Source organism: Sander lucioperca, chromosome 15 (assembly GCF_008315115.2).
Source record: "Sander lucioperca isolate FBNREF2018 chromosome 15, SLUC_FBN_1.2, whole genome shotgun sequence".
NCBI lineage: Eukaryota > Metazoa > Chordata > Actinopteri > Perciformes > Percidae > Sander > Sander lucioperca.
In genome coordinates, this window is record NC_050187.1 from 22,665,018 (window position 1) to 22,690,774 (window position 25,757).

Genomic DNA, 25,757 nt, shown 5'->3' on the forward strand with positions numbered 1-25,757 from the left:
TTCTGGTCATGTCAGTCATGTATTGCAAATTCCCATCCCAATTTGTTTTTTCCTTTTCTGGAAAGTCTATATAGTCCTCTCTATGTAGGAAAAACTCATGGCATCAATCAAAATGCAAATAAACGAGTCACTGACCTAACAATAGAGGTGTTAGGTGAAGCGACACTAAAACATGTATATGTGGTCTATTTAAAGAATGACAAAACTTCTTTGACTTCATTGCAAAGGTAACCAAGTCAGGACGAGCCAGCTACTTTGTCTCCTACATGAGAGAATCCTTCAAGCGGATGAAATTACCTAAATATTGTCTCCCAAAGGTAAGCAACACCACATAACTGTAAAAATATAAAAGTATTATAATAGAGAAACATGATTAGTGTTTCTCTTGTAGAATACAAGTCGTACAAATGTTATTTTGTGAAAAAAATTGCACACTTTATTACAGTAAAAAACTCTTCAACAATACATGGCTTCTCTGTGTTTGCTCACTTGAACCTATCATTCTCACCCGTTCTCTCTTTTCATCTGTCTCACTTTCTTTCATCAACACCTCCCTACAGGACATGCATATAATCAGTACAGATGAGAAGCAGGTATTTGCTGCAGTCCAGGAGTGGAATCAGAACAACACCTACAGCCTGTATATCTCAGACTCCCCCGGGGTCTACTTCACCCTTTCATTAGAGAACCTGAGAACCAGCAGAGGACCTGCCGGTAATCTACTGGTTGACTTTTATAAGGTGCGTAGTTAGTCTTGTTCATGGGCTGCTGCTGTCACTGCACCACTAATGCCTCTTTTACTTATTCCACATAGTAGTAGAAAACATTGTTCAGTTTAACCTGTGATTGTAATTAAAGTAGGTCAGCAACTACCAAATATTTTAATTTTCAATTAATCTGGCTATTATTTTCTCCATTAATTGATTAGTCGTTTTGTCTATAACATTTTTCAGACCCTGAGGGGACATATTCAAATTGCTTGTTTAACTGATCAATGTAATAATGCCAAAGATATTAATTTTAATGTGATATAAAACAAAGAAAAGCAGCAAATCCTCATCAACACGTAGCTCTTTTGTTTGTAAATTTGGAGTGCTGTCAGTAGCGAGAAAAACGAAAACAATCGGTGTTGCCTATACAGTGTTATCCTCCTGCTAGCGTTAGCACCCAGGAGGCTGAAACCTGAAAGTTTTAAAAGTGCTTTTAGCCTCTTAACATGTTCGAAATGTCATTACAAGTGCCTACCCATGTGAAGTGATTCCTTCCGAGTGAAAACAATGAATCTGACTGCAGTAGATGTGAAAGAAATGCATAAAAGTTGTGCTAATTCAGCTCTGTTTAGTTCCGGTGTTGAGACGGCAAGACAAGTGCCTAGGGACCGTCTACAAACTACAACACTGAAAAGAGATACAAAAATATTTTCAAAAATAGGCATATGCTTATTTTTTTAAAGTGCTGTAGTACAACTAGCAGGAGACAAGTTATAATTGAGGTAAGTTTGGAGACCTTATTTAATCATTAAATTAATACATATTTTGTATCTCTTTTCTACTACTAAGTACATTTACTCAAATACTTATGTACAATTTTGAGGTACTTTACTTGAGTATTTCTACTTTATGCTGCTGTACTTCTGCTATACTACTTTTGAGAGGTAATAATTATACCTTACTCCACAGCGCTGTGGACATTCCAGGATAGGAGAGAAAAACGGTCTTGGTTGTTTGCATTTCTTTAAACCAATCACAATTGTCTTGGGGGCGGCGCTAAGTTCTGGACGCAGCAAGGTGGCTCTGCAAAATGGTCTCGGCAAGGAACTTGTTTTAGTGGGACATTTGCACCCTGCAAAAGAAAACGCCACATACATTATTAAATGAAGTTGTTCACACAATACAGTTAACACAAAACAGTAACGTAAGCTATTTAAATTAGCTGTATACATGTTAAATGTAATTTGCTCTTAGCAGTGTATCGCAGTGTGTAGTTTGTCCATACCAAATACCCGCCAGTCGGTCCCAAAAACTTCCCATTTAGATAGTAAATGCCGTAAACATATTATTATATACATATAACCTTACTGCACGATCCAAATTTTCTTCAGAACTTGCCATTTTCAGCGTGTAGCTTGCTATCTCAAAGCCTGTTGTTCGGGTCGCGAAGGGATTTTAAGAACCGCAACACACACAGAGCAATAGGATGTCAGGCTTTATATAATAATAATAATAATGAACAAACATAAAAACAATAATAACAGTGACAAGTGCCTTTCAGAATACTTTTGATACATTAAGTACATTTTGCTAATAATACTTCTGTACTTACTTTAACATTTTGAAAGCAAGACATTTACTTTTAACAGAGTATTTTTACACAGTGGTATTGCTTATTCTACTTCAGTAAAGGGTCTGAATGCTTAATTTTCTGTTAATCTACTAATCGAGTAATCCTCTTAGCTCTAAAGCACCATGAATATGATTGTTATTGTACATCGGGAAAATACCATAGACAATAAATGCATCTTTGCTGTTTTCCTTCGCAGGTTGAGGGGATAAATGGCATGTATCTTGCCAACAAACTGTTGGACAATCATATCAAGACTTTCATCACATACAACAAGGGACAAACATGGGCCCTGCTGCCAGCTCCTGCCGCTGATGTGGCTGGAAATAACCTTCACTGCATTCTGGTGAGCTTGAGCCTTTGGGCAGGAGTGAATGAATGCTCTTATTCATGCAAAAGGAAGCTTATGAAACATATCATTTATCAAATGTTTCAACCTCATCAGCTGTGCTTTGGATGTTCTTTTAATTCCGAGTCATATTTGCAAAGGGCGAGGCGCCAGCTTCAGCATCACCCTCCTGAATTGGCGAGGAGATGCTCGGCTGGAATATTCTCATTATCAGTGTAACGCACAGAGTGTCATCGTGTATAGTTTCAGGGGTCCAGACTTTCCATTAACCTCTGTGATTTCAATTTACTACCCGTAGTCACACTGGACTAATGAATGTTAGATTACACTGAATTACATTATGCTTCTGTGTTGTTATTCAGCATATATGATATTAATCTAATCCAGTCAGTATGTTCTTTATAGTCTGTTTAAAATAATGTAAATTGTTCAGTTAATAGCAGGTTACTGCATTCATCCTTGTCATACAGATGACCATTTTGCTCTTGTCTACTTTCTGACCCCCGTCAAACCTCTGCTATTTGAAAAGCTGTATTGATGTTTTTCAATGTGCTTTAGTCTGAGAGATGAGTGAAAATGATTTGAATCAATTTTGCCAGTTTTATCTGTGCATCTTTGAGAATTTTAATTACATGCCTTGTTTGCTTTAGAATGAAACAATTCAAATGCCCTCTGTGTCCCCTCAGCCATTTTTTTGTCTTTTTATTCCAGGCAGAGGAGATGAGAGGAACAAAGTATCTTTGTTTTATAAATGCTATCTGAAAATGTTAGCACTTTCCTCTCAACAGGAAGCATAGTTTGAAGGCAAAGCTAATTATAAGTGCTTCTGTGAAGATCTGTCTGATAAATATTGTCTCAACCTGTACTCCATTGGAATCCGTTTTGTTGACAGCCATTTTGTTCGCTGCATCTTCATCTGGAGATGTCGGAGAATCCCTACACGTCTGGACCCATCACCAGCAAAAAGTCTGTGCCAGGAATCATTGTGGCTACAGGTATAGAGTTACCTGAAGGAAGTGCATTCAATTTATAGAATAAACTGATCAGATTAGACCAGAGGTATCCCTACTTTCTCAGAAAAATGCATTTTAGCAGTGCAAATACAAACACACACAAAACTAATCACACAGTGCCCTCTTTCTGTCATTGAAATCAGATACTGAAACTTCAACTCCTAAATCTCATATTTTGGGTGAGATGATTAGGTTGCAGACATAAACATATCCTCTAGTGGAAAATGAGGACATGTATGGATTCACAAAATAACTCTGACGATTTTATCAGGTGATTGTGCATAGGGATTGTGCATTGTGTGTTAGGGAGTCTTTGCTATGTAAATACACACTGAGTGAAATTATTCATGTTTTTGTACTCAGGGAATATCGGAAAAGAGCTGTCCTCCACTAACCTTGGGATGTTTATAACATCTGATGCAGGAAATAGCTGGAGACAGGTGGGTCTACACACACACACTGCATGCGTTTACCTTAAACAGATTATGTATTGTTATTGAAAGTGAGCTGTCATGAGCAGAGCAAATGTGTTTTTTCAATGTGCACCAATACAGATTTTTGATGAAGAGCACAACGTTTGGTTTCTTGACAATGGAGGGGCTTTGCTGGCAGTCTTACATGCAGCGAAGCCTATTCGACACTTATGGTAGGTGTAGCTACTGCTCAACAATAGCTGACATCATAATTACTGTAGGTATGAACTGTAGGTGTTGGACTTGTAGTGGGAAATTACCTGGGTATAATTTCAGGTTTCTTTTCTGTGTTTGATGCAGCATATGATTACATTTAATGTTTTGAAATGCTGATGGGCCAAGTTTGCATGATTATTGTATCGGCACTGCAGCTTCAGAACTGTCAGAATCATTTACAACAGCAGAGAGTCTGTTATGGCTTTGTACTCTTGGTTGGATATGATGGTTTGAGTGCTTTTATGTAAATGAAAAGTGGAGCAGGGTGGAAATATGAGACTGAGAATGCACTCATAAGTTCCACATATTGCAGGCGCTTTGTAACACTATCTACTTTGATGTCCCTGCATATTACAGCCCTGTCAAAAGTGATTAAGCTCTAGGAAAGGTGATTTGAAACCCCCCAAATCTATTTCTAATGTTACAACCTGAGTCATGTCTCTCTTTTCTGTTGTTTTGTCACCTTCAAAAATGTCCCTGGGCCAAGGAACATTTGTTCTATTGTTCAGCTCTGTGTCGAGATCATTTTTCACATCAAAGAGAATCTGAGGTGCTTAATTTTTCAACTGTGGCAAAAGCTAAATCACCTGAAATCTTTTATCATATTTTTTTGTGCCTTGTTTTTCACTGCTTAACCTCTGTGCTTGGGATGTTTAATGTATATGCATAGAGAAGACAATATATTTAGTCACTGCACAGAGATAAACATGGATGCATAGACAGAAGGACAGATGTTCATGCGTTGACATCTGTTGTTGTTTGTTTCCTGAAGGATCAGTCTAGACGAAGGAAAAAAATGGGACCGTCATAGTTTCTCCTTGGCACATCTGTATGTGGATGGAGTGTTAATGGAGCCAGAATCTGACAATCACATTATCACGTAAGGAAGAGACACACAAGTACAGTCAAATATTATAAGGCTTAAAGAATTAGCTCTTCTATGGATGTAAACAAAGAAAGGTACTGATGTCCCTAACTTGTAAGATTTGCATTTGGTGTTGTTACACCATCAGAAATGTGTATATCTTCATCTCAGAATAGTCTCATCTGAAATTTACGTTTTGTTGAATCACTTTTTAGTTTCTTTGGACACTTCAGTCATCGGTCGGAGTGGCAGCTGATCAAGATCGACTACAAGGGCCTCTTTAGCAGGAGATGCATGGATGGAGATTATCAAACATGGAACCTGCAAAACAAGGTAACAGGAATATTAAACATTATTGATTTAGTGTCAGCTTCAAGAGATGTTTGTCTGTCGTCACTGTAAACACACATCAGCAACACTTGCTTAATGCATGAACAAAAATCTTTCTTTCTGTCGATCTTTTCATCCCAGAGTTTCTTTCAATCTTGTAAAAAAACTACATGATCTTTTTATTTGTTTGATAGGGAGAGCTGTGTGTGATGGGTGAGAAGCAGACCTATATGAAGCGCAGACCAGGCAACCGTTGCATGCTTGCCCAAGACTATTCGAGGATCTCTTTCTCAGAGCCATGCCCCTGCACAGCCTATGATTTTGAATGGTAATGACTTCTTTTCTCAGCTTTCCCAACTGGGACTTTACTGTAACTGAGACTTTTATCCTCAGTGATCCTTAATTTCTTTCATACCATGTTTACCAAATACCCCCTCTCCTTTGAAAACCTAATTCACTTATACTTAATTACGACTGCTTGTAGACATTTGTAATCAAAAACAGAAGTATCAGTTTGCAGAACTTCATATGCCTTAATATTCATCTTACATGGCACATTTACTGGAAAACGAATAGGACTGAATTCATCAAATCTAATTATAGTTTTGAAATTGTAGATGGGAGTTTGGAACTTTTAATCGTGCTACTGTAATTTGCATAATGTCAAGTGACTTAGTAGAATTCAATTAATAATGAATCACAAAATTAATTTTAAATATCTTTTATCCATCTGTCTGAAATTCTGTTTGATCCTGCTTGTCTGACAATCATGTCTCTAGTTATGGTCTTAAACTATGCCATGAAGCACCAACTGCAAAGCATTTGCCCCATTACAAAAGCTTGTAGAAGCTAGATTATTTTAGTAGCAGTATTTATCATTTAAGAAGTATCGTGTTGTTTTGGCAGTGATTATGGGTGGGAACGCCAGGCAGGCGGGAAGTGCTCCCCTGCTTTTTGGTTTAATCCGAACGGTGTGGCGAAAAGCTGCAGCACCAGCCAAAGCTTTCTTAACAGCACAGGGTAAGTTGCCCCTAATGTTCAATCCATCACAAAACAGTATTATTCCATTTCAGCTTGTTTGTCACGTTGTCTCGAACACAAACATAAAATAATAGTTCACTTCCTCAGTGGTTCAGAAAAGAGCCTCTGAGATGAGCTGAAAAAAGTAACCTAGACTGTGTCCCAGTTCCATAATACATTATAATTCTGAGCCAGTTTTGAGTATGCAACGTGTTCACACTCAAAAAGTGACACAATGAAGTATACTCAAAGAGGCCAGTATGCATACTACTGTACATCTGTGTACTGTTGATTGACACTTTTGTCCCACAACAAATTGCAGAATTGAAACCGAGGAGCTGCTCAGAACTGGAAAAAATTTAATCAATTCTGGATGCTAGTGAAACAGTTCCAGAAACATAAAAACAAAACAAAAAAAACCAAAAAAAATATTAAATATTTGTTAAAACATTTTGCTTTCTCTTTGTGAAATTTAATTGACAGTAGCATTATAAGTTGCTGTATGATTGATATCCATTGCCACAAGTCTCCATTCACTGAAGTACATAGATTTATGAAAATTAGAAAATAGTACATAATAGTATGCAATATGGGATTATGACAGAACACTTTGTCTTTTTTTTCTTTTTTACTTTATGCTTCAAAAGGTATCGAAAGGTTTTGTCTAATAACTGTAAGGAGGAAGGGAGGAACGTGTACTCGCCCAAAAGGCAGTTGTGTCGTCCCAGACCACCCCGAGGCCTCCGGCTGTCCACCAATCAAGGGGAGCTCAGCGCCACTGTTGGAAGCAACGTTACTTTCATGGTCTACCTTGATGATGTGAGTCCAATCCCTCTCTATCATCACTTCTGACCCACTAGAGTGTGTGGCGGCCGGTGTCTGTATCTGCAGAGACCCTGTCCTCTGCCTGTATTTTGACTTTTCTTGTCATTTTGCTGTGTTCAGGACCTTTCTGAGCGTTTCTCTGCCCCTCGCTCTGCCTCCAGCTGTCACTCCTCTGCCTCTTCTCCCTCGGGGCTCTGTTCTGCCCTGGCTGACACTGTAATCAGTGTCGTCTAAGTCGGAAGCTTGGGAAGCTCCGCTAAATTCTCCTCTCTGGAAACAAATACTACGCCCATAAAGCTAGACTAATGATAGCTCACTGGCTAGTGTCGTTGCCGGGAAGGAGGGGCCAACTTTCAATGTTATGTTCACAAATCCTACTCATTCTGCCTTTAACTATTAGACAAATTACGATGTTGATAGCACTAAGTGAAAAGTCAGAGGATCACCATTATTAGAGGGGCATGAAGGTGTGTACAAATTACATGGCAATCAATCTATTATATTTTCAAACCAAAAATGCCAACCTCATGTTGGTGCAAGAGGAACAGTCAGGGGATCACCAATGTCAGGATACATCCTCTGGGCACCATGAAGGTGTTCACCAAATTTCATGTAAATCTGTCTAATAATTGTTGAGATATTTCAGTCTAGAGCCACTAGCATGGCTTAAAGCATAACTCTCGCTAAAATGCAACCTAGGGTCTTTTTGTGAATATACCCGAGTCAAACTTTCGTTTAAAAGCATAATTAGGACGGAAATACCACTTTTAAGATTTACCGTATTCTTGTTTTCGGTCAAATGGCCTTTTGAATGGGAGTGCTAGGGGCACTTCTATGATAGCATCAAAATCACTATTTTTAAAACACTAAGAAGGCTCGACACAACATGAAACTTTGCTCGAAGTATCACCAGGGGCTCTACACATGAACTCGAGCATTGAGAACATTGTTTGTGTACACAGAGTTTACTAAAAAGAAAGGTTTTAACAACTCACTGTAGCTGTTGGTTTTTCCGGTCGCCGTCCATCTAGCCAGTAAAAAATAGTCGATCTCTGAATGCTCAATGCTCGAGTTCATGTGTAGAGCCCCTGGTGATACTTCGAGCAAAGTTTCATGTTGTGTCGAGCCTTCTTAGTGTTTTAAAAATAGTGATTTTGATGCCATCATAGTAGTGCCCCTAGCACTCCCATTCAAAAGGCTTTTGACCGAAAAAGAGAATACGGTAAATCTTAAAAGAGCCGTTTCCGTCCTAATTATGCTTTTAAACGAAAGTTTGACTCGGGTATATTCACAAAAAGACCCTAGGTTGCATTTTGGCGAGAGTTACGCTTTAAGTCATCTTTCCCACTTTCCTGTAGTGTAGCCATAAAGATAATTTTGTTTGTATTTACCCAGGTTTTAAGATATCTCTGATATTTCTGCCTCCAGCCCAACACTATGGGGGTGAATCAAAATTTATTTGTGGCAAAATAAAAAGTTCAAACAGTATCATTATTGGATAATCCTCAGATTTCACTGTGAACCGTTTTCATTGGAAATACTTTCTGCTGAATAAATAATCACTGTAAAAAAACTATTGACAGTGTTCTGTGAATTATCCAGATTAGCAGGTACACTGTCTCGAGAAAGACAAGCTGTTGTTGATTCTTTAAATATTGTGAGCACCACAAATTAAACTAGATGGCTAAATGCCACTAGTAGATAGTGAGAAAAGCTGTTCTGTTGTTGTTGTTTTTATGTTTTTATGTATTTGGTGAAATACTCTTTAATAATGGGAATATGTGTTTGTTTTGGATGATTTTATTAGTTGGAGAGATGGCACCAGATAATAGACTAATCCTTGGGACGCTTTCATGACCTTTGTAGCTTTTTTAAGATTATTTTTTGGGCATTTTAGGCCTTTATTTTTATAGGACAGCTGAAGACATGAAAGGGGAGAGAGATGGGAATGGCATGCAGCAAAGGGCCGCAGGTTGGAGTCGAACCCGGGTCCGCTGCTTTGAGGAGTAAACCTCTATATATGGGCGCCCGCTCTACCAACTGAGCTATCTGTGCGCCCTCTGTAGCTCTCCTTTTACTTTAGTCTTCTTTTCTCAGTTGAGTTTCTGTCTCCTTCCATTCATATTCACCTGCAGAGAGTTTGTGACATGGCTTATAGGTCATTTCAGCTAAAGCACTTAGTGGACTGTGCTTACTTCACTTGTATGTGGTCTAATTGAAGTATCCTGATCTAAGCCGCGGTGACAGATGCCATGTCTTACCATCTGTTCACAGGGAGACTCGCTGAGGACCAGCATCCAGCTAGACTTCGGGGACGGCATCAAGATCACGTACTCTAACCTGAGCAGGACGGATGATGGCATCAACCACATCTACAGAACGACTGGGATTTACCGAGTGACAGCTTCTGCTGAAAACAACCAGGGATCTGACAGCAGCACACTGTTTTTACACATCACCAGTATGTGAATAAGAAACATCATTACTCATTCCTGCGGCAGTGCACATAGCATGAATCTCTCCTCTTTCATGGATAGTCACGTTCCCACTCGGCTGAATTTCATTTCAGTCATGGTTGTATTACTTTTATGCATTTTAGCCTTGGAAAATGGATAAACACTCCTGGAGCTAAATGTACATCAGCTGTGATCGAAGTAATACTCAGTGTTTTATGAATTTGTGTGTTTTTTGCGTATGCCTGCATTTATTTGTTTGCACACATGTGTAATGCATGTATGTGTGGTGGTGTATGTGTTGCTGCCTCAGGTCCAGTGGAGCGTGTATATCTCTCTGCTCCTATTGTAGCCATCAGGGGGAAGAAGGTTAATCTGACCGTGGTGGTTTGGCCGAGTCACACCAGAACATTGGCCTTCTTCTGGTGGTTTGACAACAGCTCCGAGGTGAGAAGCTTCTCCTCCCACTCCCGCTATTGTTCCACACACACTTTTTTGTCCTGTTTACTGCAGTCTTTTCCATCTCCTCTTGATGTCCTTTCGTTGTTGTTTACAAAGTGTAAATCTACAGAGCTTTAACACAAATCATTTAAAATGTTCCTGCACGTGACTGCACTGTCTTTCTGGAGGATCCAGCTAGGATGGCTGGTCATATTTATTTATCACGTTGATTCTGTTCACTGCAGCAACCCCTCATTATACAGTTTGTCAAGGGCTGCATGTACGTAGTATTCTATATTCGGCTGAGAGGATGCAGGATTTTCTGTGAAATTCTGTTTTTTTTTTTCCTTTTTGAAATCCAGCCCATTATAACCTTGGAGGGAAGCATCTCATACACATTTCAGAGAGAAGGAAAAAACAAGGTCACGGTCCAAGTTGCTTCTGGGAGCACTATAATGCAGGATTCAAAAGTTATAACTGTTAAAGGTGAGTGGGGGAGACAGTCTTCAAAGCACTTTAATTGGTGCGATGCACGTTACATGAATATGCAATATGCGATCTCGGGGAAAGTATGATGCTTCTCGGTCCACGCTGCAAACGGCGCCACGTTTATGTCAATGTGGACTTATCTAATGAATAAAATGTCACAGTAGGCGAACACAAGATTTTGAGAAGCAATTAACTTCAATGCGTATGTTGCCAAATGAGAAAAGACAAAACTGCACATCAGATTAATCAAAAACGAAACCAGAAGTAACATTTATATTCTTAAAGACATCACTTTGCTTTTTTGTCAGAGTTCTTCAGATCGCTGCTGTTGTCGTTCTCGCCAGCTCTTGATGAGCACAATCCTGACATCCCAGAGTGGAGGGAGGACATAGGGCGGCTGGTGCGGACAGTTCTGTCACAGGTACATTGAGTCCATATTACTCTGAGGTCTTTCCTGGAGCCAACATCAGCCACCAGTGGCTTTCAGGGTCATTACTATTTTATACCTGTGTGCAGTATTGATACGACAGTCTTGGCGTCTCTTTGTAGTTGATCTTTGACGACAGTAACCTTACACGGTTGTCTAGAGTGAATTTGAATTGAAGCTGATGTGAAAATGTTGTTGTCAATTTTGACTTTAATGCTCTAAGTTTAGGAGTATCAGTTCAAACTGTATACTTGCCTGTTGTGTTGGTCAGGTGTCTGGTGTTGCTGAAGATCAGCTGCTGGTGTCTTTGTATCCTGGACTTCCATCTACAGCAGAGCTCTTTATCCTGCCTGATGAGCAAACATCAAGTGAGCACAAAAGAGGGAGTGAGGAGGCTCTAGAGATGGTAAGATGTCCAGAAATATATAACATTATCATGTGAACTTGTATTAAGAATAGCTGTTTCACTTCTACTGATATGACACAAAAATCATATACAGTATGACATCATTAGGTATTAATTTTTTTTTATTAAATTGATTTAGGCCCTGGATTTATGTACTTTTGCATACTAGCTGCTACTGAATGTAAAGTGGCCAACAAACCAAAAAATGTTTAAAAGAATAATTCAGCATTTGTTTATTTGCTTTTTTGCTGAGAGATATGTTAGATCTAAAGCTCTAAAGCTAACAAATCAACACATATTAAATTGTTTGTTTATTCCGTACACAATAGAAATGTAAAGTTGACAAGTTGTGGTTTAATGGGACGTTAAATGCTGTAAGGTGTTAATTAGTCAAATTTGTAGGTGATTTTTTAACTATGGAGAGCCAGGAGAGAGCCAGGCTAGCTGTTTCCCCCTGCTTACAGTCATTATGCTAAATTAATCTAATTGCCTCCCGGCTTAAGCTCCATACGCAACGTACAGACATGAGTGGTGTTAATATTTTCGTCTAACTCCAGCTAGAAACGTATTTCTCAAATTATTCTTTTAAGAAAGTGTTAGTTATAAATTGCCAGTTCATAAGATGATTCGAGCATTATGATATTTAACCTTACAGAGTTGTTTTTTTATTTGCATATTATTATTTTCTTTTTTTGTGTTTTTGTTAAATACCTCAAACAGATATCGCATATTTTTGTCACTGCCCTGAACCAAGGCCTGATCCAGTTTGAGCTGAAAGCGGATATTCGCATTATTGTGTACATGACTCAGCAAACCTTGGGTAAGTTTGTTTGTAACCTTAGCATATCATTTCTGCACACTTGGACCAATATAATTGTTGCATTTAAAAACCTTTTGCAGGTACATAAAAAATGGTATGTCTACAGTGCATTTGTTTTGCCACGTGTCTTTCTTTAAATGATTTGACATTGAGTTCTACCCAAACACTAAAAAAATAAGACAAAGACAAAAGTATTCCCTGTGAGATGTATATGATACTGTATATTACAGGATTTAAATATATTTCACAGTGAATTAGTTTTGCACCTGAGGCTGTGAGACAGTAGTTTTCTTTTGAAGTCAGCCAATCAATGACATGATTGACAAAGAAGGCATTTGGTATGCACTGAGGAAATCGGCAGGGTCACCTGGTCATTAGCATAACGCAAAAACTTGTCGATCAACCCTGCGTGCCTTTACCCTTTTCATCCACCAACGGATCTGTCTTCATTTGTGTCTGCATACAAAGGTCTAAGTTGCCTTTAAAATGATCGAGAAAGGTCATAGACTTCATAGGCTTCTCTCTGAAGGAGAGAAAGATGGGAGGTGGGGGGAAATACTTTGAATATTGCATCTCAGCATTTAAAAAGCCATGACTATGCATACGCTACCTGCATGACAGACCCCAGGGAGAGCCAGTAGACCTCCTAAAGGTTCCTTTTAATACCCTGAGGGGATAATATGCAGAGAGCAGCTCTTCAAACTGTACCTGCAGTTGTTACATGACATGGGGTGATGAAAGTAATATCATGGTTTTGGGAGAAAAAGAAAGCATTTGTCTTGGTCAAAATGTGATGCTCATTTATTGTGTTTGTTTTTCAGCACCACTTGTGGATTCAAACTCCATCCACAGTGGGTCGGCCATGCTGATGCTGCTCACCGTGGTGTTTGTTGGTATAGCAGCATTCTTCATCTACAAGTTCAAAAGGTGTTCACTTACATAAGAAAGTAAATTGTATTGAATTCACCTGTAAATCACAAACAATGTATCTTTGTTGTTGATGAAAACCATACACAGCTGCTCCGCTATCTCCCTGTCATTAGGAAAATCCCTTGGATCCATGTTGAGACTGAGGACAGTCATGAGAAGGAACCGGAGGTGATCAGTACAGTCGGTCAGAACGACAACATGTCCAAGGTCAAGCTCAGTGAGTTTCCTTCTCCGAAGGAACTCATGGAAAAGGAGCTGGAGGCTAGGAGCAGAGGTACGTAAGCAACACCATTAACACTGATTATGTGAACATACAGCATTTTAAGCAGAGGTGGAAGATGTATTAAGATTTTTTACTTTAGTAAAAGTAGCAATACCAACATTTTAAATTCTCTGTTACAAGTAAAACTCCTACATTAAAAACCTTACCTAAAGGGATACTTTGCTGATTTTAAACCAGCTCTGTGTCATATTTGTGTTGGCAGTGTGTTAAGATGAACAGTGTGTGGCTTCCCTCCATGGCGCCAGTACATGGAACGCCCAGTGGAGGTCTGCATCATTTTGTGTCTCGGCAGGTCTCCGCTGCTCCAGCTCTGTCGCTATGGAGGGAAGCCAAACACCATTCATCTAAACACAAAGGCAACAAAATTATGACACAGAGCTGGATTTAAATCAGCAAAATATCTCTTAAAGTAAAAGTGTGTAGGTATTATCAAGAAAATGTAGTTACAGTATAATGGTAAAAAAAAACTCATTATGCAGCCACAATGGGTTCTGCAGGTACCAAATAAATGTAGTGGAGTAACAAGTACAATATTTCCCTTTGAAATGTAGAGTAAAAGCATAAAAGTGGAATACAATTAAAATACTCAAGTAAAGTACATGTAACTCAGAATTGGGTTTGATTAAATGTACTTAGTTACTTAAAAAAACAAATATACAAGTCAGTGTTTTTCAGGATGTGGAAAATTACAGTATATGACAGCTGTGATGCAATATTTTCTGCCAAGACCACATTAAATACAGAATATTAATATCTGTGTCCTGCTCAGACACTCACAGGATTTAAAGGATGACTGTCACTGTAAGAGACTGATACTGATTAACATTGCATTGCCCTAAAACACATCACTGAACGTATGTTTTGAATAAATTGCACCTGTATTTTGGTTTTGAGAAAAAAATGATTGTTTTATTTATATGACTGTACATTGAAGTGCAGCACACCTGTATAAGGTGCTGGAACGTGTTTATCAATGCAATATGTCATACTTTTGCAAATTGCACGCCAAAAGCAGTAACCAGATATCACGATGGCAAGTTAACTTTTTGATTGCTATGGTTGACATCCACCGTGATGGCTTTTAGATGAGAACTATTCAGTCCCTGCAGACACTGAATTATTTGACAAAACTTTCATTGCAGTGCTCCTGACAAAGACATGTGGGCTGCAGGCCATTTTCTGGTCACTCAGCACTTTGGCCATTATTAATTTCTTAGCTGTTTCTACCATTCCAAGTCCTCGCTGATCTGAAACAAATGAACTCCTTTTCGGTTGCTTTCTAAAGTGTTTATTTACTTAAGGGCAGAGCAGTATGGGACCTTTTGATTTGGTGCTCGCTAGATTAAATCAATTAATTTACAACCTGCTGTTTAAAGATTTCATTAATACTCTGAAGCTTGCTTTGATTCTTAGCCAGTCTCATTTAGGCTGGAATACAAGCCTGTTGTATCCATTTAGCAAAGAACATGATAAGCTCTGTCTGCTAGTGCAGGCCACTGTCCAGTAATCATTCATCTATTTTGACTATTGCCTTCATTATTCACTATTACATTGTTACATTGCTATTACATCCTTCTGAAATAGTACCGAATTCTTTATTGCCTGTAAAGTAGATCTTGCTCCAGCTAGTGGAAACATGTCCCCTACCAGAGGAAAACATTAACCAGTTTTACTTTAATTAATGTCTGGGTTCAGTGATTTTATGTGTTTTCATTTTAGTCCAAATGGCTCTAAGAAGAAGGAGAGTAGTCACTGATTCTCAGTACAGCTAGAACCATGATCAAATTTTATAAAGGTTAAACATGATTAGAACATTTAAAACAGGATTTGACATATTTAGAAAAAAAAAAATTACGTAATGATTGATGTTAATACAAATTGTTCTGAATGATTAACATGAAGCTCACAAGGGCTCGTGTTTCATAATAAGTAGAAATTTGCAGTTCAGTTGAAATAAGGTCTTTTTAAGCGTAAAAGACATTCAGGGCAAGGCAGGAGGTTGTCAGAACAGGTCTATGGAGCAATTGAGTCAGTATTTCCCAATTCAAGAGACACAAAATAAATGATATAAGAAAAAGTGTTATTTACATAACCGCAGTTACCCTTGATGCTCATGCACTGTGAGGAAGGGTGGTGTGAGTATTTATCAAACCTCTAAGAATTATACTTAAAGTTTTCCATTAAAGATACACCTTAGGATTAAAAAAAGTTCTTAGCTGAGTGTAAAAAATAAAACTCAGTAATTACAATTAATTCATTAATCAATTGTATTAACAGCCAATCAGAGACAAGCATTTATACCTACATCTGCTTTACTGTTTATTCCTTTAAATATCCTTACATTTTATTTTATTCAAAACATTTGTCATTTACATTTTTATATGTGTGAAATCCCTAAAGCAGCTATAATTACTATTGTATTAACAATGTATGAAATGACAATGTGAAAGGGGTCAATCATATTTTCTTAAGTAAATACAAATCACTGCATTTAAACTACTGACTCAGTTGAGAGATAAAAGGGCCACCTTTGAATAAACCAGTGTCTGCACATTCTAAATGACCCCACTTGGCACAGCGATCCTATCTTATCAGCCCTTGAGGCCATGTTCCTTTGAAACAACAGGGGGCTTTTCAACCAATATGCATGGCTTATAATTAAATGTAAAAGCTTGTACAACTCATTTGATCTTCAGGAAAAAGGATGACAGAGAAAGCAAGATTGAACTTTGACTTATTTGGTTGGTGTTAAAGGCAGTTATTCCTACAGCCCAAAATCAATGTCATTTAGATAAAGCAGAAATACCATAGAAGTTGTGTTTGCAAAGAGTCTATTTCATTATCATATCATCAAAACAAGCAACTTGTGATGTGCATGTGATATCAAAGCAGCTGACTGTCCCTGTATTTAGTTGAATCTTTTATTATTTGTTTGCATGTTTTCAGGAGGAATTGGAAGAAATATGGAGAGAATTGTTACAAGGGAATTCCCAAACTGTACTAATGTGTAAGACTCTGTTACTGAGTAAGTTGATGTGTTACAATTGTGCTGAAATAGTTTGCTTTGTTGAAATTTGTTTAGTTTTTTCAAATTCATTTCACGCCGATAGCTGCGATCATTCAAAGTAATGTTTTTAACCTACATGGATAGAGTAAGTATCTACTGTATAATACCTAATGAAGATCAATCCACCGAGCCAGACTCTAGGGCCTCTAGGTTGAGGGCGGTGAATTGATAAAATTGGTTGATACTGTTACCCAGCACAAAATATCCAATTAGCATCAAGATTCCCTTGCTCTACATCAATACAATGGATGTATTGCTATTAGTATTTTATGAATATTCAGCTGCCATTGTGTACTGTTGATGAATGCTTTACTGCCTTTGACATATATTTCTTCTTAACTAGGATCATGTCAGGATAGGAAAAACAGACTGATTTGTTGAAATAATATACCATCCATCCATCCATCATCCATCTTCGTCCGCTTATCCGGTCTCGGGTCGCGGGGGTAGCAGCTCCAGCAGGGGATCCCAAACTTCCCTTTCCCGAGCCACATTAACCAGCTCCGACTGCGTTCCCAGGCCAGGTTGGAGATATAATCCCTCCACCTAGTCCTGGGTCTTCCCCGAGGCCTCCTCCCAGCTGGACGTGCCTGGAACACCTCCCTAGGGAGGCGCCCAGGGGGCATCCTTACCAGATGCCCGAACCACCTCAACTGGCTCCTTTCGACGCAAAGGAGCAGCGGCTCTACTCCGAGCTCCTCACGGATGACTGAGCTTCTCACCCTATCTCTAAGGGAGACACCAGCCACCCTCCTGAGGAAACCCATTTCGGCCGCTTGTACCCTGGATCTCGTTCTTTCGGTCATGACCCAACCTTCATGACCATAGGTGAGGGTAGGAACGAAAACTGACCGGTAGATTGAGAGCTTTGCCTTCTGGCTCAGCTCTCTTTTCGTCACAACGGTGCGATAAATTGAATGTAATACCGCACCCGCTGTGCCGATTCTCCGACCAATCTCCCGCTCCATTGTTCCCTCACTCGCGAACAAGACTCCAAGGTACTTGAACTCCTTCACTTGGGGTAAGGACTCATTCCCTACCTGGAGAAGGCACTCCATCGGTTTCCTGCTAAGAACCATGGCCTCCGATTTAGAGGTGCTGATCCTCATCCCAGCCGCTTCACACTCGGCTGCGAACTGATCCAGTGAGTGCTGAAGGTCACAGACCGATGATGCCATCAGGACCACATCATCTGCAAAGAGCAGCAATGAGATCCCCAGCCCACCGAACTGCAACCCCTCTCCACCCCGACTACGCCTCGATATCCTGTCCATAAATACTACAAACAGGATTGGTGACAAAGCGCAGCCCTGGCGGAGGCCAACTCTCACCTGAAACGAGTCCGACTTACTGCCGAGAACCCGGACACAGCTCTCGCTTTGGTTGTACAGAGATTGGATGGCCCTGAGAAGGGACACCCTCACCCCATACTCCCGCAGCACCTCCCACAGTATCTCCCGGGGGACCCGGTCATAGGCCTTCTCCAGATCCACAAAGCACATGTAGACCGGTTGGGCATACTCCCAGGCTCCCTCCAGGATCCTTGCGAGAGTAAAGATCTGGTCCGTTGTTCCACGACCAGGACGGAATCCGCATTGTTCCTCTTCAACCTGAGGTTCGACTATCGACCGAACCCTCCTTTCCAGCACCTTGGAGAAGACTTTACCAGGGAGGCTGAGAAGTGTGATACCCCTATAATTGGCACACACCCTCTGGTCCCCCTTTTTGAAAAGGGGAACCACCACCCCGGTCTGCCACTCCTTAGGCACCGTCCCAGACTTCCACGCAATGTTGAAGAGGCGTGTCAACCAAGACAACCCCTCCACACCCAGAGCGTTAAGCATTTCTGGACGGATCTCATCAATCCCTGGGGCTTTGCCACTGTGGAGTTGTTTAACTACCTCAGCAACTTCCACCCGGGAAATTGACGACAATCCCCCATCATCCTCCAGCTCTGCCTCTACCATAGAGGGCGTATTAGTCGGATTTAGGAGTTCCTCAAAGTGCTCCTTCCACCGCCCTATTACCTCCTCAGTTGAGGTCAACAGCGTCCCATCCTTACTGTACACAGCTTGGATGGTTCCCCGCTTCCCCCTCCTGAGGTGGCGAACGGTTATCCAGAAGCACCTTGGTGCCGACCGAAAGTCCTTCTCCATGTCTTCTCCGAACTTCTCCCACACCCGCTGCTTTGCCTCTTTCACGGCAGAGGCTGCAGCCCTTCGGGCCCTTCGGTACCTTGCCACTGCCTCCGGAGTCCTCTGGGATAACATATCCCAGAAAGACTCCTTCTTCAGTCGGACGGCTTCCCTGACCACCGGTGTCCACCACGGTGTTCGTGGGTTACCGCCCCTTGAGGCACCTAAGACCCTAAGACCACAGCTCCTCGCCGCAGCTTCAGCAATGGAAACTTTGAACATTGTCCACTCGGGTTCAATGCCCCCAGCCTCCACAGGGATGCACGAAAAGCTCCACCGGAGGTGTGAGTTGAAAGTCTGTCGGACAGGGGCCTCCTCCAGACGTTCCCAATTTACCCGCACTACCCGTTTGGGCTTACCAGGTCTGTCCAGAATCTTCCCCCACCCCCTGACCCAACTCACCACCAGATGGTGATCGGTTGACAGCTCTGCCCCTCTCTTCACCCGAGTGTCCAAAACATACGGCCTCAGATCAGATGAAACGATTATAAAATCGATCATTGACCTTTGGCCTAGGGTGCTCTGGTACCAAGTACACTTATGAGCATCCCTATGTTCGAACATGGTGTTCGTTATAGACAATCCATGACTAGCACAGAAGTCCAACAACAAACAACCACTCTGGTTTAGATCAGGGAGGCCGTTCCTCCCAATCACGCCTCTCCATGTGTCTCCATCATTGCCCACGTGCGCGTTGAAGTCCCCCAGCAGAACTATGGAGTCCCCCACTGGAGCCCCATATAGGACTCCACTCAAGGTCTCCAAGAAGGCCGAATACTCCGAACTCTTGTTTGGTGCATATGCACAAACAACAGTCAGAGTTTTCCCCCCCACAACCCGCAGGCGTAGGGAGGCGACCCTCTCGTCCACCGGGGTAAACTCCAACGTAGCGGCGCTCAGCCGGGGGCTTGTGAGTATCCCCACACCCGCCCGGCGCCTCACACCCTGGGCAACTCCGGAGAAGAAAAGAGTCCAACCCCTATCCAGGAGTATGGTTCCAGAACCGAGACTGTGCGTAGAGGTAAGCCCCACCAGATCTAACCGGTAGCGCTCCACCTCCCGCACCAGTTCCGGCTCTTTCCCCCACAGAGAGGTGACATTCCACGTCCCCAGAGCCAGCGTCTGCTGCCCGGGTCTGGTCCGTCGAGGCCCCTGACCTTCACTGAAATAATATACCTCAAAAGCTATATATATATATATAAAAAAGTTAAATGAAAAAAGCACCATTAACTTAATGTACACTGTATATGTGTAAAGGCTTGATCAGTTTACATTAAATTCAGCATTGAATGACAGAGAATGATCATGATCTACGATATATACTAGGACATTTAGGCCAGTAGGCTATACAATTCATCAAATGTAACCTTTTAATTTTGTTTCTATAATTCTGTTTCTTTATATCTAGAATAGATGATACAACCCAAACAACAAAATACTTGTCTGTTTAAGGCGGAACACATTTTGCTTTGCCTCCATACCACAGAAATATAATTAATAGATCATTTAAGTCATCATTTTATTACGTTAAATAAACCACTTTGCGCCCTGGATAAACAATAACATTTACCGCCCAATAACTAGAGGTCTTTGAGTTGTAAGTATACACTAATGAATATTGATATAAAAAACGAAATCTGACTGTTGAATGCTTATAAGAAAGACATATGTAGTTGGTTTTGCTCTGTAAGATAACATGGTGCTTTCAATGACTGTTTCTCAGATGATGGTACGCTACAAAAATGTGATGTATGGACATGAAAGCCTGGCCTTAGAGGTGGACATACTGTAAACCTGTACATAGAAGAAGATGGAATGTAAATCTATACAGTAGCGCCATTCTACTTTATTCTAAAGCCAACTCACTGAACAGTCAGTAGTATGTTTCTTTGATCTTCAGTCTCAAAAGCTGTATGTCCTTTTTTATTTGATTTTTTACAGTAGCATGCCCTGTGATAAAAGATAAATTTAGGGTGAGCGAGTGCTGTAAATATATAATGGTTGGTTTTAAAGTTTACACATTAAACAAATTATTAAACACCTTGTCTAATAGTCTAGTTGTGCAATTGCCAAAAGTTGTGCATGATCTATAATGTTGTTCATTTTTGTCTATGATATATAAATTGTCTTGTTTTGAATCATGTTTCTTACTGTGAACAAATTGCCATTTTAAAATTGTTAAAAATAAATGTATTTTTATATGAAATTATGTTTTTCTATTATACAGTTTGTGTTGTAATGGAAGCTATACAGTACTATAGTGTACACTCTTTAAAAGGATGCCAAGACAGACTCTGTGTATGAGAAATGTCTGTGTTGTCATGACATAATCCTGAAAACAAAGAGATCCATGAAGCGTTTTTACAACATTGTCACAGTGTTATCTAAAACTCAGGTGCATTGTAGCAGCCAGCGTATCAGTCTCAGCAGTACAGTTTTAATGATCCCTCAGAGGCTCTGAAGTCAGCTTTAATGGGCAGAAGTGTGATAACACCCATGTGAAGATTCCCATCTGACATTTTGACTGAGCTTCATTCCACCTCTATCAATCTATCACTCAAGTTGCCAGTTACAGTTGTTTTTTTATTTAATGGACAAATTACTGTGGCTGCAGTCAAACGATAAATATTTTTTTAAAGAACTACTGGCGTTATATTGCTTATTCTCCATCCTCAGATTTAGAAGGAAAAAAAACAAGCCTTCTACATTAAAATGCCAGAGCAGGGTTGGAGGACAGAACTGTGCGGCTGAAATGATTCTTCACAAAGCTGCAGCAACAAGGCCCTTGTTCCTCTGTTTTGCATTTTGTTTGCTACCTCAACAGCTTTCATATCACACACCAATCTTCATCACTCCAACAGCCATCAACGCCCCGAGAGGCTTATTCTCGCTCCTGCTCTCAGTCTGAATTAACACCAAGGCCTTTCTCTAACTGCCCTGGGATGTTCGGTGGTGCACAATCAAATTGAACGGTGACAATCACTAATGGATGATTCGCTGCAGCCAGACACTGTAATGTAGCACTCGATGAAAGGAAACATGCTCATCAATTTCACACTGTGGCTAACACAATATTGCTGTGGGTTATTGTTGTGGGACATTTTTAATTCAAGATGCTACCCAGTCTGGGAAAATCTTTCTTGATTGTGTGCATGTGTGTGTGTGTGTGTGTGTGTGTGTGTGTGTGTGTGTGTGTGTGTGTGTGTGTGTGTGTGTGTGTGTGTGTGTGTGTGTGTTGATTTCCTGGAGAGGGGATAATTAATTTGTTCACAGTGGGAGAGCCAAAGAACTAGCCCATTAGAATCTCTCCAGGCTACTTGGTGCTTTTCTTTGTCCTCCCGCTCGGCCCCATTGTATCATGCAAATGGATGCACTGAAACTTTGAGCGTGCAAAGCAACACGTGTTAGAGACAAAGCAGCAAAAGCCACAAATTTGGTGAATTGATAGTGCCCGTCGATCAAAAGTACCAATTTGTTTCACCTTTTATGAAATCTGTTCTGTTGATTGACTAAATTAAAGGTCAAATACAACTATATGCAGCAGTCAACTACATGGATTTTACCAGATCGAAGACAGCAGAAATAATCTGTTAATGCTTTTGGGAAGTGAGTTTAACAACCAGCCACGCTGCATCAATGTTGTGTTTCTGCTTTATTCTGCAACCATGGTTTCTCCTGCAAGATCAAATGAAAAACACAGTATCAACCAACTGCATAATCAATCACTTGTAATGAATGGGTCTTCTATAACATCTGAGAAATGGAATATCCTGCAGTTCACATTTCTAACATTTCATTTTTTCCTAATTAAGACATATCTTTAATATCTTGAAAGAGGAAAAAAAAAAAAAAACATGCAATTTTGTTCACAATCATATTCACAGGTTGATTATTTGGACCTGACAAGAGTTTTGTTAAATAAATAACAATCACGAAATAAAACTCTGATGATCGGTGTGGAGAGACAGTGTTCGCCTGATGATGAGTAGGCCTATGAGTTTATTTATGCTTCAGGCTCAATGGCAGGATTGGAAGGAAGAAGTATGGAGAAGCCTCCAGTCAATTTGTCTTACTGACATATGATGCTGACAACACTTAAAAAGAAAAGTTTGATGAAGAAGAACTTCAGTACTTATCCCAAAGAGACAGCAGCTGACCAAAACTCTGTGCGTAGGCTGAGCCTTGTTGACAGGAGATACGTCTTCTCTATCTCTGTGTCCCTCGCAGCAAAGGAGATGAACAAATCTGCAGCCTTTTGTCTGCTGCGTCCTTGGGGGCGAACTGAGAACAGACTGCAGGCTCCTCTGCGTTACTGTAAACTGAGAAAATGCCATGTGGAGATGCTGGTATCACTGTGGTAGATAAACAGTCCAGAATTAAGAAAAAGGTGTAAAATGAGTTTCCATTCAAACCTGGTGGTTTCAGTGTTGTCGTACTTCCTGTAAGAAGGCACCACAGCCTTCACAGTGAGATCAGTTTTAAAGAAAAACAACAAAAACATGAGAAATGTTTTGTAACTGTGTCAAGGAGAACAAGTCTTTTCACTTTATGGTGGTGCGTCTCGAACACAAACGAATAGCTAATCAATCTCGAACTAATTAAATGAAATACATATGTAGCACTTTTTACTGCATTACAGCAAGTGTTTGCTGCTGTACTGTAGCTTCTTTGTTAACACGAATTATTCAAAGAAATTTACATTTAGTTTTCTTTATAGAAACCACAATGTACAAGAACAACAAACAAAGCAAAACAATGAAGCACATGTTTAAAAACCATTGCCTTGTTTAACAGGCACATTTACTTTAAATGAAAATATAAGATTGCCGCTGCAATAATAATCCATATGCATGATTTAGATGAAACATAGTGTATAACCTAGTTGTACAGTAAGTAGGTATAACATGTATCATTCATTCCAGTGGCACTAAAATGACTTATTTGAGTCTCCTGAACAAGAGGGATTGCTCAGTTTCTCATCTACTGTATACACCTATCTAGTATATCCACTTCTCCATCTTCTGTCCTTTTTTTGTTATGACATATATGACATTTTGAGCGGCAAAGAGACAGGCTTGATGGAATACACAGATCTGGGCCTAGGAGCCCTGTTCATCTCCTGGATATTGCAAGCTTTCATTTGATGAGAATCTGGTGATAAGATTTTCTGATTGTAGAGCTTAATGAATCTGCTTCCCTCACTGTCTTACTCAGATAAGCTATTTCCACAGTTAAACAAAGTAAACTTCACAAACACAAGCCCAGAGAACCAAAATAGGAGCATATTTTGAGATATTATTATACATCACTTCTGTCCCGCTGTTTAATATTTTCATATTTGAGCAGATGCAGCTGTAACCAGATGAGACAAATAACTTTTACTTCTTCCATTATGGATGTACATTATTTACATAACAAGATCAATGTCCTTGCAAAAAATACAAGTATTTTCAGTCAAAAAGTGTCCCTTTTCAAGAAGCAAGTATAAATCTGTACAGTCTCCTCAGAGGGATTAGGCAGCACAGTGTAAACTGGTCCATCCATGCATGGGTAGCAAAACACTCGAGACCATTCATTGTGACTGTGGTTTCATAGCTTGCTGGAAGTAACTGCCAAAGAAGATGTATTGCTTTCGAGTTGGTCATAGACTCTCAACATTAAAACACATGGGGCGCTTCATCAGAGAGCTTGATGTCTGTGTGAGATGGCAGGTAGCCTGACAAGGGAGAAGAAAGGAAAGCAACAGAGGAGGAATTTTATGTATCCATTTGCATACAGGGGTATTTTTGCAGGCAAACACATTTATCTTGGACGGGTCGATTGTTTAGCTACGGGTAGAAGTAAATCAACTGGAACCTCGTAGATATTTCTTGATGAAAATGCTTTCACCACGCCGCTACTTTCCTGATGCACTAATTATTTTATTGGGTCAAATAATTCACCTAGACATTCTCATCACTTTAGCTCGCACTTGATTGTGCTTCACTTACCTGTGAATACTAATACCTTGCTGTGACAAACTCAGGTTGGCAAATCCATAAATATACTGCACATAATAACTATCTTGGCAACTACTGTATGATAATACAGTTTTTAATATACTTTCACAATCTTTGTGACAACTTAATTTGCTGAAGGGTCAGTTCACACCATTTACAAAAAAACGTGTTCTTACTCAACCCTGATATATAACAATTTGTATAAAAATAACTATGCAGATAGTTTATGTACTGAAGTTGTAGGATATCTGTCTCTGTGATTCCTGCCACAACTCAAACACAAAGGGGATGAATTAAATGTTTGTGGTGTTCATAGCATTAAAGAATTACATTTAAAAATTCAACAGCAACAAGTCTTTCCAGAAACAATGTTCTGGTTAAGGCATGGTCACATTAGCCTTCTGTTTGATCAGATGGCCCCTAAACAAGGATATGGTGTCGAAATTTTGGTGTGGTAAAGGAATATTTTCAGAGCAATCATCGAACTGTAATTGAACTGTAGAACTGTACAAGTTGATTGCACGTTGCTAGGTAGTTCGTTTTTATATTTATATGTCATGCCAAACATTTGGCCCATATCCCATGGGATTACAAGACACTGCTATATACAGTATCACACATAACACACTTCAGATTAAATCATAGGCAAAACTAAAAGAAACATATGTACTTGTATGTACTCTCAAATAACATATGTTCATGTGTAAACTGCAAACATGTTGTACTCTGAATATTAGAGAACAGAAAAGAAATGCTACAAGCTTAAAGTTTGTCCTGATTTTCCTCATCTCCCAGGCTTTCTCTAAGTAACTGGCT

At 40.0% G+C, this 25,757-nt stretch overlaps 2 protein-coding genes across 3 annotated transcripts in view; one reads left to right on the forward strand and one right to left on the reverse strand.

Moving 5' to 3' along the window:
• sorcs3b (sortilin related VPS10 domain containing receptor 3b) overlaps positions 1 to 20,982 on the forward strand; it is a 44,537-nt gene extending 23,555 nt beyond the window's left edge. Inside the window, exons 8-27 of one of the 2 annotated variants that reach the window (XM_031307260.2) lie at positions 228 to 317; positions 561 to 740; positions 2,540 to 2,686; positions 3,582 to 3,684; positions 4,066 to 4,142; positions 4,257 to 4,348; positions 5,164 to 5,271; positions 5,472 to 5,589; positions 5,781 to 5,914; positions 6,493 to 6,606; positions 7,254 to 7,425; positions 9,706 to 9,892; positions 10,198 to 10,331; positions 10,688 to 10,811; positions 11,123 to 11,235; positions 11,513 to 11,647; positions 12,368 to 12,467; positions 13,289 to 13,394; positions 13,511 to 13,671; positions 20,666 to 20,982. In XM_031307260.2, the coding sequence (XP_031163120.1) occupies positions 228 to 317; positions 561 to 740; positions 2,540 to 2,686; positions 3,582 to 3,684; positions 4,066 to 4,142; positions 4,257 to 4,348; positions 5,164 to 5,271; positions 5,472 to 5,589; positions 5,781 to 5,914; positions 6,493 to 6,606; positions 7,254 to 7,425; positions 9,706 to 9,892; positions 10,198 to 10,331; positions 10,688 to 10,811; positions 11,123 to 11,235; positions 11,513 to 11,647; positions 12,368 to 12,467; positions 13,289 to 13,394; positions 13,511 to 13,671; positions 20,666 to 20,703 (2,433 nt within the window). In that variant the 3' untranslated portion in view covers positions 20,704 to 20,982. Of the gene's footprint in view, positions 1 to 227; positions 318 to 560; positions 741 to 2,539; positions 2,687 to 3,581; positions 3,685 to 4,065; positions 4,143 to 4,256; positions 4,349 to 5,163; positions 5,272 to 5,471; positions 5,590 to 5,780; positions 5,915 to 6,492; positions 6,607 to 7,253; positions 7,426 to 9,705; positions 9,893 to 10,197; positions 10,332 to 10,687; positions 10,812 to 11,122; positions 11,236 to 11,512; positions 11,648 to 12,367; positions 12,468 to 13,288; positions 13,395 to 13,510; positions 13,672 to 16,626; positions 17,130 to 20,665 lie in introns of those variants that run through there. The other variant, XM_031307254.2, reaches the window with a different exon arrangement.
• Positions 20,983 to 22,575: 1,593 nt separating this feature from the next.
• The window catches only part of LOC116055334 (VPS10 domain-containing receptor SorCS1-like), a 52,928-nt gene continuing 49,746 nt past the window's right edge, over positions 22,576 to 25,757 (reverse strand). Inside the window, exon 27 of the mRNA XM_031307273.2 lies at positions 22,576 to 24,658. Coding sequence (XP_031163133.1) covers positions 24,600 to 24,658 — 59 coding nt within the window. The 3' untranslated portion in view covers positions 22,576 to 24,599. The remainder of the gene's footprint in view (positions 24,659 to 25,757) is intronic.